A 15978-nucleotide genomic window follows, 5' to 3' on the forward strand; every position below is an offset into this window, starting at 1 on the left:
AAATACCGCTTTGATTTGAGTAATTTTTTAGCTATCCAGAACGGGCAATTTAGCCCTGACTGCATGTAAAGTATGTGGAGTGATTTTTAGTGTATTCCCCTGGTGAGAGGTTTGTTGTGGAATAACTAATGGTGGTTAGACTGTGGGAATCCGCATGACATATTGGACCGATTGTCTGTAGATTTTGAATAACTCTGCCGTAAGTAAGTAATTCTACATCTGTCATGTGTTCGATTTCAGGATGAGGTGTGTAACCTGCTAAAACTGGCCATGTTGCTCCTGGTCTACCTAGTGGACCGAGCCTGGTAATGCGATTTAAATGTTTTAGGCACTTTTAAACCAGAGATTATCCTCCTGGTATGTGAGTGAAATTTCAACATCCTCGAAAGAAATATATTCCTGGTGGATCTTCTTCTGTGTAGAAGTGAAACAAATGTGTTACTGGATTTGTTTGTGGGAATACTATCCATGAAAGGATACCTCTGTCTGGTGAGATTCATGTGCCTCTATTACAAAAACTGCTTTACCACCTCTTGGTGGTAGGCCATGTTTTATAAGTTATGTGATGGCTCTCCTTAAATTTGGATGAATGTTTATTGCATTCTCATCGGTTTCAGTAAAACCTGTGTAGTTTAAAGCTACTTCGGCTTGGTCAGCCGCAGGTCCACAGTTTTTGGTGTTATTGTCGTTATTAGACATTGTGAAATGAAAATTGCAGAGCAAGTTTCAAGGGAACAAAGATAAAGTGCACAATATTTTGGAACACTGTATCCTTCAACGTTGAACAAACCAAACAACTAATACATAGGATTCTTCTTACTACTCAACTAAGGCGGATATTATCTCTACCCACTCCAGGCGTCTTATGGAGTATTATGAGAAGATGGTCTCTTAGATAAGCACGACTGAGTTACTTCCGTATCTAGCGTTAAATTAGTGCCTTACAAAACCGTTGGGCGCCATGTAGTTTAGTTCCTATATCCCTGATAGGCTCTGCGCATTGGAATAATATACACTATAGTTTTGACATAGGACTGAGGTCAGTATGCCTCTATCAAGTATATTAAACGTAATTACTTGTGTGTGCCAGGAAACTCAGAGGACACTAGAAACTTCTCGAATGAACAAGAAGGGAGAAGTGCCTTCTGTGAATACCAAAATGGTAGTAAGTTTAGGATTTTGTTTTAAGTTAATTCTGTGAATTTGGCCCATACTGTTTATTTATTTTTGGTCCTGAAAATTTGCCAATTGATCCTGCGACAACCTGGGCAATAAACATGTTGACGGCATGTACTTTAGCCACTACTGAACATAACATCAGTAAAGTGCCACTATGGTTTTTAACTGACATTAGTGGACTCACTGATTAAAATTAACTTTGAGTACAATTGCACCCCATTCTAGTATTTGCACCCACACCTTTTACATTCATCTACACCATATGGCCCTATACCTGCACTGCTCCAAACGGCATTGGGAAGAAAAGATCTCCGATAAAGAGCCCCTCATAGGGTGCACGTCAGAAATTGCGGCGCAGGCCTGGTGAGGAGCCTGCCCTATGATGAAGCATGACACCCAGCCAGGTGTGTGAGGGCCCTAGTCCCACTTTCCGTGTATGGGACTGAAATGAGTATCTCAAGCATTCTTGATTCATATCTTACGTCCTTGCACAGCTAAATTGTAGCCTGGGCAATGAGATCAGAATTTACCAAGGCTTTCCACATGGTTATCCTCAGGCAGAGAAGACAGATTTGATCAAAACCTTTAGTTTATTATCCAAATATCTGGAGAATTGCCCCTCCTTTTGTGGCTTGGTCGTAAGTCCTTTTGGTTGCCCTCTGCGAGGCCTTCACTCCCACTCCGGTAGCCCCTGTGATTGTGCTAACCCCTTCGAATCCCTCCCATGAGGATGGGGATTTGCTGGATGGAGTCCGTCTCTCAACCACCTGACATCTCAGCAAATAAAGAATGTAGATCTGTTTATTGGTGCTTCTCTGAACTGTATTGCTTGGCCCTGTCTAAGCATGAAATGGAACTACAGTATTAGCACAAGTTGTTGTGTGTCAATTTAGATACCGTATATAGATTTCCTGAATCATGCCCTTATATAGGTACAATTCGCATTGCCCTTATTTAGGCATAGAAATCCAGCCCTTGTTTAGGCATTGCTAATGCTACCCAAATACAGGCATGGCCAACTACATCCGTTCATCTTCGTCACAACGAGTTCTTGGAAAACCAGACTCTTAAGCCTTTAGGAGTTCCCCATGTCGGGATATTGATTTCTTCCAGAAAAAACTTTATTATGCATGAACATCTATTCCTTAGGGATTCATACATGATGTTCTTATGCCCGACTTGTACGTCAATACTGGCATTCCTAAACACCTTCTAGTTATAAATATACCTTCACTTGCCATGGCAAACTACGGTGCACTGTACAATCCACCTGCACCCTAAACATATGAATTACGATCCAGCTGCATACTTGCACGATGCCGTGCGCCACGGCAAGTGCGGATGGAGATCGGGTTCCCAACTGACACACTGACCAGACGCTGTCATCCTCCTCACCGAGAATCCAGCTCCAGTGTTTCTGATTCCCTTGTGGGGTGTTAGAGATTAAGTCCCGGAAAGAGATTCCAACCTCTCTCATTCTAAGGTGTTGAGCCGACTAGAACCTAGAGAACTTTTTGGCAACTCTTGGCACAACTAAACTTAAACTAAACAGCACCTACTTCTTCCCTCGTACCATACTTAGGTTAGGTACACTGGGGTAGGATTATTTTAGAAGCACCAGTTGAGAATTTTAGCCTGTGTTATTTATGTATGTATTTTTATATATAGCATAGCTACAGACCATGCTATTGCATTATTATTTTACCTTACTGCTAACGCTGTATGTATTATAATTTGCATTCTGTCTTATGATTGTAGCAGTTCATATCTCTTGCATGAGAAATAAGACTGTTCAATAAACCCTTTTATTGAAACGCCAGTCTCTCTATTTCTGTGCAACTCTGTCAAAACAAAGCATACACAATTAACTGAGTGAAACTGTTATCTATTGTTTCAACGATTCTGAGATTGTTCCAATTCTAAAGGGAAACAAAGTTGTCATGTTTATGCGGTTGTCAGAAACTAATCCCTTCTTGTTCATTCGAGAAGTTTCTAGTGACCTCTGAGTTAGCTGGCACACACAAGTAATTAAGTTTATTATACTCGATAGAGGCATACTGACCTCAGTCCTGTGACAAAACTATAGTGTATATTATTCCAATGCGCAGAACATATCAGGGATCTAGGAACTACACTACAAAGTGACAAACTGACTGTCAAGTTAACAACATAATGGATTCCATGGAAGGGCCAGGAACACATCAAGGAAATGACCACCAAGAGTATGTGCATTGGGATTATCACGTCTTTACAATGTCATTTTTAAATAACTGAGTTGGTAATGTAGCAAAAAAAGGAGTCAATGGAACTCTGCACCATGGTAGATGACAGAGGCCTCAATATGCTCATGATTTTTTACTCACATCTCACATAGAGCTGAAACACTCAAGGACAAAGTGTTTGTTGTTTCATTTTAAGCACCTTTAACCTTTCAGCCGTAAGTGGTAGATTGCTCATTTACTTTAAGTGGATTGTTTCTGACTCCGTCCTGTTAGATCCCAGTTATCCCCAAACAAGCACAGATGTACCAATTTACCCGTTTGGTCAGGGATAATGGACAAGTTATGACCAATACGTCTCTTTCAAACTTACCGGGAGAAAAAACATGTTAGGAATGTAATGGAACGGTCAGCCACCAATGTGCACAGATAAGAAATCCATGCATCCATCATTTAAAGCCAATTCTAATGCAAGCTACATGTAAACATATTATTGCTGATATGAGATTATTATTAGAGATCACAAATAAACAGAAAGTAACAAGAGTAAAAGCAGGCATCATAATAGATTGTGAAGAATCCCTAGCATTTAGTTCTACCTAGTAAATGTATTAACACCACAAATCTGAATTTTGCATTCTATTAGGGTTCAGTATTTTGATGTGGTCATTGAACATCTGAGCTTCATTTACATTTTCAAGTTCTCTGCCAATCCGCAAAACAAGGCAAGGTTGTGTCTATGTCAATATGTTTAATGTCCTTGGAGCAGCAACCATTCTGATCCTTTGGTGCCAAAGGTGCGCCAAAGGTAAGCCCATCTGCGCCCGTCCGCGCCACGACCGGGCCCGGGGCCATGTCCCCTGGTCCCACCATCCAATACTCAATGGATATATTATATGGACTTAATTCCGCTCCTTCCATATGTAGGCAACCACTTGATATGGCCAATTGGATCGGTCCGTGGTCTTGTAAGAAATATAGGGAAAGTTTCGGTCCACACATAGACCCCCTGGGAACTACTCAACTTAAAACCCTGCGATGTGGGCTTATTAACGTAAGATCAATGAGTAAACATTCACTGAATATTTTTGATCTCATTACGGAAGGGGACTTAGATTGCCTCTTTATGACTGAAACATGGTTAACGCCTGAGAGCAACCCTGATGTCACTACCACCCTCCCCTTGGGATATCACATCTCCAGAAAGGATAGACCAGTTCAGAGAGGAGGGGGGGTCGCAATTATCTATCGGGACACCCTCTACTGCCAAACTTCCGACCTTCCAGGTCTAAAATGTGCAGAAAGTATGGGTTTCGCCATAAAGGTACATGATTCATTTACCTTTACTGGAGCCCTAATCTATCGTCCACCAGGAAAGCCCACAGACTTTCTGGAGACTATGGTGGAAGGGATTAGCGACCCAGCCATCAAATTCGCCAATTTCACACTGCTAGGAGACGTTAATATACATCTAGATTCCTCTATCGACTCAGGAGCCACATGTTTTAAAGAGACGAAAAGCATCCTGGGTTTGACTCAGCTTACTACCTACACCACACACAAGGCAGGGCACATTCTCGACACCATCTGCTCAAACCTAGATTCTCTTACTGTTAGTAAGCCCCAAAGACAAACCTGGATGATCATAATTTTATACCATTCAAAATGTTAATAAGAACGGGTAGTATTAGGAAATACATTGAGCCAGAGACAAGATATACCTGTGAGGACCCATGTTGGAAAAATATCATTAAAAAGCCAGATTTCCTGACTATAGCCGGAAAAAATTCTCCTAAACTAACTAAAGACCCAACTAAAGACTGCCAGCTCTTTAGGGAATGGATGAACAGACTCAGTCACGAAAAGTCCCTCGCTGACCCCGGCGTAGGCATTAGTAAACCCTCTCAGAAGAAAAGGCCATCAGCCATCAGCCATATGGTTTTCACTCCCACTAAAAGTAGAGCGAACAAAAGTAAGGATCCATGAACAAAAATGTCGCAGTAACTATGGGGAGACTGATGAAAACAACTATAAAGCCGCGCGCCGACACTATCATAATATGATAAAGACTGTAAAGAAGGAACACTTCACTGAAGCTATAAATAAGAGCGATAACAAGCAGAAATAGATTTTTAAAATAGTGAATAATTTTATGAATCCCAAATCTATGCAGAAGGAAATCCCCCCTTCCCAAAGTCTGTGCAATACAATAGCCACCTTCTTTGAGGAAAAATTCAAAATCCTCACGAAAGACTTTCCCCCCCCGTCGACACACGGAGCAGTGGGGGACAACAGAATTGATACCACCAAGGCTTGTCTGTCGGCTTTCAAGCCTATTAGTCTAGAGGAATCTCGGACAGGGATCCTTACAATTAAATCAGGCTCCCCTTTTGACCCCGGCCCTGGTCCTTCACACCTTGGTGGATGTTGTTAACCCCACCATAAACAGCATCGTGAACTCTTCATTACACACCGGCATAGTTCCGGCGGAATGGAAACTAGCAGCTGTTAAACCACTTAAAAAATTGCCAGATCCTACAATTCTGGCCAATTTACGACCTATCTCCCTGCTACCGGCCCTCTGCAAACTTACAGAAAAAGTCGTGAACAAACAACTCACTGACTTTTTGGAGGCCAATAACATCTGGCACCCAAATCAAGCAGGCTTTAGAGGTCAGCACTCGACGGAGTCAGCCCTCATTTTCACCTCCGAAACACTCCGAGCTGCAATGGACCTGGGAAAGAAAGCAGTCCTGGTTCTCCTCGATCTATCTGCGGCCTTTGATACGGTCTCACATTCCATTCTGGTGGACCGTTTAGCCGCGGCTGGGTTAGCAGGAAGTGCTCTGGACTGGATTAAATGCTTTCTAGTTAACAGACACCAAGTAATCACTCAGGGCCATTTCAGTTCAGGAGAAAAACAACTTAGCTCAGGAGTGCCACAGGGCTCATGCTTGAGCCCAACACTTTTCAATGCACACATAGCCCCTCTGATTACACTCATATCATCCTTCAAGATACATACAATTTCATACGCGGATGACACACAGCTCATCCTAGTACTGGACGACGACTCTGAAGAGGCGTAAATAAACCTAAAACACTGCCTTAAAGCCATTTTTAAATGGATGAACACAAACCACCTGAAATGTAACTCTGGGAAAACAGAGATCCTGGGATATGGGAAAGACAATCTGTTTAGTCCCACATTATGGTGGCCTGAGGACCCCACCCCGCTCTCAGGGACCGTAACATCAGTCAGAAATCTAGGGATCAGATTTGACTCAGCCCTTACGTCTAAACAACAAGCAATAGCTGTGGCGGGCACTTGCTTTGGTATCATTAAGGGTCTGAGAAAATTCTTTGACCTTATCCCCCTCCCAGCACAGAAAACTGTTGCAGTTGCACTGATTACATCACGCTTAGACTACTGCAACAGTCTTTATGCTGGGACAAACAGGAAGGTATGCCACAAGCTGCAAATGGTGCAACATGCAGTGGCAAGGCTGGTGCTGGGATGGAATAGGAAGTCATCCGCCTCAGCAGCAATGAATGTCCTCCACTGGCTACCAATACACAAAAGAGTCCTCTTTAAAATCATCCTGATCACATTTAGGGTCTATCATGGCAGAGGACCCAGCTATATCCAGAACATGTTTAAACATTACACCCCCTCACAAAACCTTAGATCAGCCAAAACAAACCTGCTCACCTTCCCTCTTTTCAGACTTAAAACCAGAGGTGGAAAGGTACTGGTGGTCCTAGGCTCAAATGCATGGAATAAATTACCGCCGCATCTTCGCACAATCTCTGTAGAATCCGTTTTCAGGAAAAACCTCAAAACATGGATCTATAGTCAATCCGACATCACATGTAAAAATCTGATATGACCTTGTCCTGGCCATACCTCTAGCTGCATAGAGCGCCTCAGCCCGCACGGTCGTATCTTGTCTTAAGCGCCAAGATGCTCCTTGGAGTGAAAGTTGCGCTATATAAGTATCAAATTACATTACATTACATTACATTATAGAATCCAAGAGCTCAGCTCACATTGAGCAATCTTTTGATATAAATAGCCTCCCAATGGTTGGTATGTGACAGAAAGGAAAGCAATAATTCACTAGCCTACTGACATAAAAGCCACTATGCTTGTTTTAAGTAAATCACATTGCCAGAATATATGAATATAGGAACTAGAAGCATACAATCATAATATGTGATACAGGCAGCACACATTGTTACACAATGAATAGAAATGCATATGAACTAATCAAATATGGCCTTATGCCACAATGAATAAAGACATAACAAAAGTGATCCTTGATAGGTATCGAGGATCAGGTAGGTAACACATGACAGCCAAACCCATGTGTTAGAAATGAGGTTTGTGGTTGGCGAGGGTATGCACTTAAGCCAGGCAGAACCCACCACTCTAGTCAGGGTAAGGGAGTTACAAACTCAAGATAACTCCTGCTCACCCCCTTGGTAGCCTGGCAGAAAAGACATGCTTATCCCAGAGGAAATGTGTAAAGCATTTGTACAACACACACACACACACAAGCTACACCATAAATACACCACAAAAGAGACTCCACACAGTAGTATATACAAATGGTACACAGACATAATTTTGATTACACAATTCTCGACAGACAAAATATCGAGTTAAAAATATAGACCAGACAAAATATCGACCAGACATAATATCGACTACAAAAATATCGATTCTATCGATATTAATAGCCAAAATATCGAATCAAAAATATAGACTAGACATAATATCAAGTAGATAGAATATAGACAACAAAAATATGTAAAATTAGGTAAGTGTTTTATATTTTGTAATAATTGTGTAATATGAATCTGTAGCGGGTTGTGGGTTTATAGGGGAATAGGGTGGGAAGTAATTTAAATATAATTATATAAATATGTAATATAATAGTAATTGTTAATTAATTAATAATTGTTAATTAATTAAATTATAATTGGTAATTAATAATAATTGAATAATTGATAAATAATTACTTTTTACTATATTATTTTTTTAGCGGGTTGTGGGTTTATAGGGGAATAGGGTGGGAAGTAATTTAAATTTAATTAATTAAATATGTAAATTAATAATAATTGTTCAATAATTATTATTTGGTAAATAATTAAAATATAATTGGTAATTATAAATATTTAAAGAATAAATAAATAATAATTAGTAAATTAATGTCTGTAGTGGGTTGTGAGTTTATAGGGGGATAGGGTGGGGAGTAATTTAATAATAACTAATTAAATATGTTAATTAATTAAATGTGTTAATTAATTAATAATTGACCATTAAATAAAATTTACTTCGTAAATAAAAGTAATTGGTTTTGGAAATTACATTTAAGTTTTGGGTTTTTGGGTAAAGGGGTATTTTTAGGGTTCAGGGTCAGTTTTTAGTTTCTGGGTAAAGGGGTATTTTTAGGGTTCAGGGTCAGTTTTTAGTTTTTGGGTAAAGGGGTATTTTTAGGGTTCAGGGTCAGTTTTTAGTTTTTGGGTAAAGGGGTATTTTTAGGGTTCAGGGTCAGTTTTTAGTTTCTGGGTAAAGGGGTATTTTTAGGGTTCAGGGTCAGTTTTTAGTTTTTGGGTAAAGGGGTATTTTTAGGGTTCAGGGTCAGTTTTTGGTTTTTGGGTAAAGGGGTATTTTTAGGGTTCAGGGTCAGTTTTTGGTTTTTGGGTAAAGGGGTATTTTTAGGGTTCAGGGTCAGTTTTTAGTTTTTGGGTAAAGGGGTATTTTTAGGGTTCAGGGTCAGTTTTTAGTTTTTGGGTAAAGGGGTATTTTTAGGGTTCAGGGTCAGTTTTTAGTTTCTGGGTAAAAGGGTATTTTTAGGGTTCAGGGTCAGTTTTTAGTTTTTGGGTAAAGGGACATTTTTAGGGTTCAGGGTCAGTTTTGGGTTTTTGGGGTATAGGGGTACAGTGTAAAAATAAAGTAAAATTAAATTAATTTAATGAAATTAAATTAAATTATATTATATTAATATGTTTATTTAATAATATGTTTATATATATATATATATATGTATTATTTTTGGTGATATAATTTATTTATTTATATTAATTATTTATTAATAGTGGAGTAGTGGAGTAGTGTGGCTCGCTGGTTAGAGGCGGCAGGCCGGAGAGCAGAAGTCAGCCTGGGACCAGGGTTCAATTCCCGACGCGGCAGGGTCGTGGACTTTGGTCAGCGGACTCGATAATTCTCGCTTCGGTGCTTACTCTAATCAGGGGTTCCACTCGGCAACTCTGGGCATTAGCTTGCCTAATCTCCACAACGGCCCCACCAATTCCGGGGATGCCTGGCTCCACCTTGGGGACTCCCAGCAAGGGACCATCCCACAGGGAAAGCCAGGACGGGTTCCCCAGAGTTATACAGCGCCGGGACGCCCCGTTGCTGGGGCAGCTGTGCGCTTTACAAGTATACTACATTTACATTTACATATTACATTTATTTAATAATTATTTCTACGTTTTTATTAAATATATTTATATATTATTTTTAACTTAATTTTAAGACATTTAAAAAAATCGATATTTTTACAGTCTATATTTTTGTAAGTCGATATTTTGGAGTCGATATTTTGGTACTTACCTGTTTGAAGATAGGCTGTCGATATTTTGTACTTCGATATTTTTGACTCGATATTTTTGTATGTCGAATTTTTTGTTTTCGAAATTCTGTCAGTGATTCTATACAAATATCTCATATTGTATATAAAACATACAGACCACAATCATATAAGCCATACATTACTTTGCCAACTAGGCCATTGTCATTACAGTACAAGTAGTGCAATGAAGTACTTACTAGTTGCAAACGTCATAACACGCCATCACTGTACGTAATATTCTTTTAATGAAGTTGATACTTGTTATTTTGTCTTCACAAGGATTCAGATGACATATAACATAACACCAGAGCATAAATATCAAGCAGTTGGGTCATGCACCCAATACTGTGTAAATCTGACAGTGCAGGCATCAGCTCAACCTGAATCACTAAGTCAAGGCATGAAATGCAGTAGTAACACCCATGTATGTCACCATAGCATTCTGTATCTAGGACTGGGTGGAGAATTCTGATCCATTTACAGAGTTTTCTGAACTCCGCTGAGCATGTGGAGTTCTGTAAAACTCCGCTCAGCGCAGCAGAGTTTTTTCCTCACTTGCACTCGCCAACATCAAGTTTGCGAGCGTGAGCGAGGAAAATCTACCTCCCGGCGAGATATTGCAACGTGGCGGTCAGATTTCTCAATGAAGGCAGTTGCAAATGGCCACGACCTCTCGCGTTGAAATACCTTCCATTTGCATTGAGGAAGTTGCTGCTCGAGTAGAAAATCTGCTTGAGTGGCAGAAAAGAAGTAGTGCCCTCTTGTGCTACACATTGTGTAGTTTGTTTTGATTTTACAGCAGGGCAAAAGCAACCAGCACTGAAAAGCAACGTGAGAGGTAAGACCAAATGCACTTCATCGCTTGCGGAGCTTGGCATAGTTTTTTAGACACTTCACGTAGCTCCACATAGCAGAACGCTACGAATGCTGCCCAGGCCTACCTGTATCACAAAATATCCCCATAAGAATATAGGTTGCAGCGCACTTGCACGCCTATCAGGGGTTATACGGTAATGCTGTACAATGATCCCAGCTGCAGCAGCACCTGCACACCTATAACTGGGAGTGTGGTGAATTCTCACAGGGAATTGGGGGCCTCCATTGAGGTTCCACCCATCCCGACAATCCAGCAACAGTGCCCCAGGTATGTCCTAGGATGTTTGGAGCATACACTCACCACCACAGTTAGTGGGGAGACCGTGCAGTGTCCCCTCCTGATTTACGAGGGGAAAAGCACCTGCCTGCTTCATGCGGTGCAGCTGCAGAACAAGCTGCACTAGGTGGGTTAAAAGGCAGCTGCTTGCATCACTCACTAATCAGCCCTGAGCCATTCCAGCTGCCAGGGAGAGCTGCTGTGAGGAATGAAGCCTCCCCTTCAGCTAGCTGGACCCCTGAGTGAAGCCTCAGTCGGCTCTGTTTTCTTCCCTAGCCTTCCGTGATGGCTGGGCCCTGCCCACGGTGACATTGGCATTGCTAGGCAAAGCGGGGGATTCCAGCCCATAGTTCCCTTCTTTGTCATTGCTGGGAGCGTGGACACATGCATGGGCTGCTAGGGAAGGGGAGAGCACTGCCTTAACAAGCAGCTCCCCACTCTCATGGCTCAACACACAAGGGTCAGTGCAGCGCTTACATGCGCAGTGGAAAACACACACCGGGACCCTTAAACAGCGCCCTCCATATGCTGGGCTGCAAAATAAAGCACTCTTAATGCACTTTTACTTTAGAACAAAAGGCGAAGAATCACCCAGTCCTTTTCCTGCAGGAGAAGCAACTGCAGATGAACCCACCCATCACACAGCAGGGGCAGCACTCCCCACACAGATCTTCAGATCTCCATTTTAGGCAGGTTTACTTTGGAATCCGGCAAGGTTTCGGTGAAGTCTTTTATCTCTCTAAAACTTCTAACAGGAGGCAAGCACACACAAGCCCTTGAAGACCTTCTCATGCAGAAAGAGTCAGTCCTTTTCATCTGTGACAGACAAAAGCAGCAACTGCAGTCCAGCCCACTCCTCACACAGAAAATGAAGCACTCCTCACACAGCGCTTCAACTCTTCTTCTTTGTCAGGGTCCTCTTTCTTACAGAAGTAATCTAAAATCCTGTTGTTTAAGGTCTCATACGTATGCCACATTTTCTCATTGTTCTCTTTGCTTCAGAGTCTCTTAGCTCTGTACAAGCCTGTCCTGTCCTCCCTGGTCCAGCCTGCCCACAGGGGTGGAGACAGCATTGTACAAAGGAGACACAGCTTATTCAGATGTTAGCCAAACTCCTCCCACCACTCTAAATGCAGACCAGGTCTATTCAGCCCTTGTGACTTTCTAGAGTGAAGGCACATCCCCAGCTCCTGTCACTCCAAAACGAGGTGGTGAATACAACAACAGGCAGAGGCACACAGAATGGTAAAGCAAGAAAATGCCCACTTCCTAAAAGTGGCATTTTCAAACACACTGTTTAAAAACCACCTTTACTAAAAGGTGTGTTATCAAATTCTAAGTTCAGAGAGCCTAAACCTCATTTCTCAATCTTGTACCAATGGCAGGTTACACTTGTAAGATTTTACAAGGCAGCTCCCATGTTAACCTATGAGACAGGCAGCCTTTCAATAGTGAAAAACAAAATACATTGCATTTCACTATCAGGACATGTAACACATACTTATACATGTTCTACCTTTCACATACACTGCACCGTGCCCACAGGGCTAACTTGGGCCTACCTGAGGGGTGCCTTACATGTATGAAGAAAAGGGAAGGTTAGGTCCTGGCCACTTGCCAGGTTGACATAGCAGTTTACAACTGCGTGTGTAGACAATGTAGTGGCAGGTCTGAGACACATTTACAAGACTCCTCATTTGGACGGCACGACCAGTGCTGCAAGCCCACTAGTAGCATTTGATTTACAGTCCCTGGCACACTCAGTGCACTTTCTAGGGACTTACCAGTAAATCAAATATGCCAATCATGTATAATAAATCACACAGAGAGCATATGAACTTTAGTACTAATGCTTAGTGGTAAAGTGCCCAGAATCCCATAGCCAACGAAAACAGCATCAGAAAAATAGGAGGCAAAAAGTTTGGAAATAAACCTGCATAAAAGGCTAGGTTTAACACCATGGCTCCAGAAGACTGTGTTCTGCTCCCACAAGACTTGTTTCAATATAGAGTCAAGCACTTACATTTTAGAAATACATTGTTCGTTATGCACACACACACACTGCACCTAAAGCGCATGAAAAACTTGGTGTTATTACTGTCCTACATTGATTGCTTGAACATTTTATCAAATTTGTAACTTGTTATATGTAAATGATTTGTAATGGAAAATATTTTAAACTAATTAATAAAAAACTGAATCTGTTGTAATTACCTTGGGCACATTCCTTTTAATAAAGTTGAGGTCTTTAATGCAATTACAGACGGGTACAATCTACATACAAATCCAAAGTAGCTGCTAAACTACCTACCCTCTAAATCAGAATATTAGCAGTGTAAGGCTGAGGCAATGTTAATAGATGGGAAATGTGATGATCATGTAAAATGCTGTAACTATCAAATCAGTATATCAATTGTTTCACACATTGATTGAGCTATTAAAATATTTAACTCAGTATTGTGTACTTTCTTTTAGCATTAAGATAAACATATGTGTATTTCGCTTTGATAATTTTCTCCTACCTCAGGTGTTCAACAAATATTCAAGGTGTTTACAAATATATTGAATGCAAAGGAAAATCCTGCTCATCCAGGGACTGCAGACCTGATGCGTTGACAGGCCTTTTAGAAGATGGGTGTACTTTCATACCAGATACAGTGCAAAATGCAAAAACGTCAATCATGTACATGCAAGCATTGCCCACTGTAAGTACTTTCTAAGATCAACTACTTGAACACTTTTTGCAATGTTATGTATGTTACAAAAAAAAGGTTGCCGCTCAAACTTTGAGTTGTATGGCAATTAATGCATTTTAGATTTGTTGACTGTGCAAAGAAATGTTGTTAAGTAATAAAAAATGGTTTCTGCATGTAAATGCAATAAGATATTTCTTTTTTCAGAATTGAACTTTTCTGTTAATGAAACAGGTTGATAAACACATTATCAACCTTTCTAACAATGACAAGAATATGTGGAATACCGGGCCCAATTCACAAACGTTTTGCTATTAGTAGATGCGACCTACTTCTATAGTACACCTGGCTAACTCATCCATCTGAGACGAAGGCCATGGATAATCCTGGCTTACTCCTGGAATTCAGAAGTAAAAGAGGAGTACTACTAGGGTACGCTTCCGCCAAAATGTTCTGAACTGGTCCCATTGTGACTAATCTACAGGTCAAGAGTAGGGCTGTATGGCTCGCTGTAGTAGACCTCATTTCAGTATGACTATTGGTGCTTCTCGGAAACAGCATGCCCGTTTGTCTGGTGATATACCTTTGTGTGCGTTTCCAGGTTTTCCGAGTTCAATACATCTGGGATTCTTCCACATTTCATTTGTGGATGCCCAGGAATGACCATGGTGCACACATGGAATGCCTACCACCATGAAAGGTAAAGCAACACAGAACACAGTGCAATCCACTGTGATGCATTACATTTCTTTACAAAGTCACTCAAGTCAGCGCAAATCGCCCCTTGCATGTCACTGTAAATCGTACTGAAAGCCTTTGTGTTGTCCTTTTATTACTGTGTGCGATGCAAGGACAACGCAAAGGTTTCGTAAATCTGTGCCAATATCCGGGTATCTGGGGCCTCATTTATGAAGGCCTTGCGCCACTGGTACGTCACTTGTTCCCATTTTAAAAGTGACGCACCGGCAGCGCAAGACCTTCATAAATAAGGCCCCTGGACTTTACCTACCTCGCACACTAAGAGAGAAGACTGACGCTCACTTTGTGTCACCTGCAGCCGTACTACGTGCTGTAGTTGAAATTTGCTCCATTGTGACACTCTAATCGCGTGTAAAAAATTAGCAACTAGCAAAGAATTTTCATTGCACTGACGTTTCCGGGCTTCAGAGCACAATGGTAATAAAAACAAAAATAACACATTTGTATACATAGATAGCAGGCTCCCATACACTATATAATTATTCTTTTACAGAAATCCTAAATGAATAAGTAAGTACATTTTTTTCAACCTTTGTTTATTGAACATTTTGTGAAAACATAAGAGATCTACAGTTCATATAGGATCGAACAATACATACAGCGAGTGAGCATCATTACCAATTTGTGTACACGTACTAACTAAAGAAGGAGGAAAGATAAGAAATAAGGGAAAAGAAATGTAAGGGAGAGGAGGCGAGGGAGGTGAGGCACAGAAAATGGAAACGCAAAAAAAGAAGCAACAGCCCCAACCATGGGGAGAACTAAGTACAGCAGTTAACATACACGAATATGCTGACTAAGCATTACACCAGTTACATCATTTAGCAGAGAAAATTGACATTAAGTGAAGCAGCCGATACATGAATCAGATGAGTTATTACACGGAAGGGAGCAAAATAATACCAGTAGGATACATCATGACAGTGTTGTCCACAGGCCCAACAAGAGCAAGTTCCTAGTGGAGACCTAGGGTTCGTTTGTATGAGCGTCTATTGAATTTTGAGGATCTAATCCAGTCTTGAAAGGGGCCCCAAATATCCCTGGGTATAGAGACAACCGGCATTTGTTCCAAGAATGTATGGAGCTGTTATTGGCAGTAGGTCACATCTGTTACCAAAGATTTCGTTTTCGGAGTCCCCGCCCTGCCCCAGTTCATAACCACCCGCCTCTTTGCCAGCAACATTAGCATCACACGTAGTCGTCTAGATTCATCAGTGGTGTCTTTCGTGTACCCTAAGATAGCCAGGAGTGGGGATGGCTCCAACCTCAACTCTAATACCTCATTGATTGAGGTGAAAATGTCCACCCAGTTTTGTGCTATCCTAGGATAGTGC

General features: G+C 41.2%; 1 protein-coding gene across 1 annotated transcript in view; it reads left to right on the plus strand.

Annotated features, from left to right (window-relative positions):
* LOC144766636 (calcium-activated chloride channel regulator family member 3-like) overlaps positions 1-14582 on the plus strand; it is a 269751-nt gene extending 255169 nt beyond the window's left edge. Inside the window, exons 5-6 of the mRNA XM_078650423.1 lie at positions 13720-13897; positions 14487-14582. Of these exons, the coding sequence (XP_078506549.1) occupies positions 13720-13897; positions 14487-14582 (274 nt within the window). The remainder of the gene's footprint in view (positions 1-13719; positions 13898-14486) is intronic.
* Positions 14583-15978: the final 1396 nt, after the last annotated feature.

Source organism: Lissotriton helveticus, chromosome 1_1 (genome assembly GCF_964261635.1).
Source record: "Lissotriton helveticus chromosome 1_1, aLisHel1.1, whole genome shotgun sequence".
NCBI lineage: Eukaryota > Metazoa > Chordata > Amphibia > Caudata > Salamandridae > Lissotriton > Lissotriton helveticus.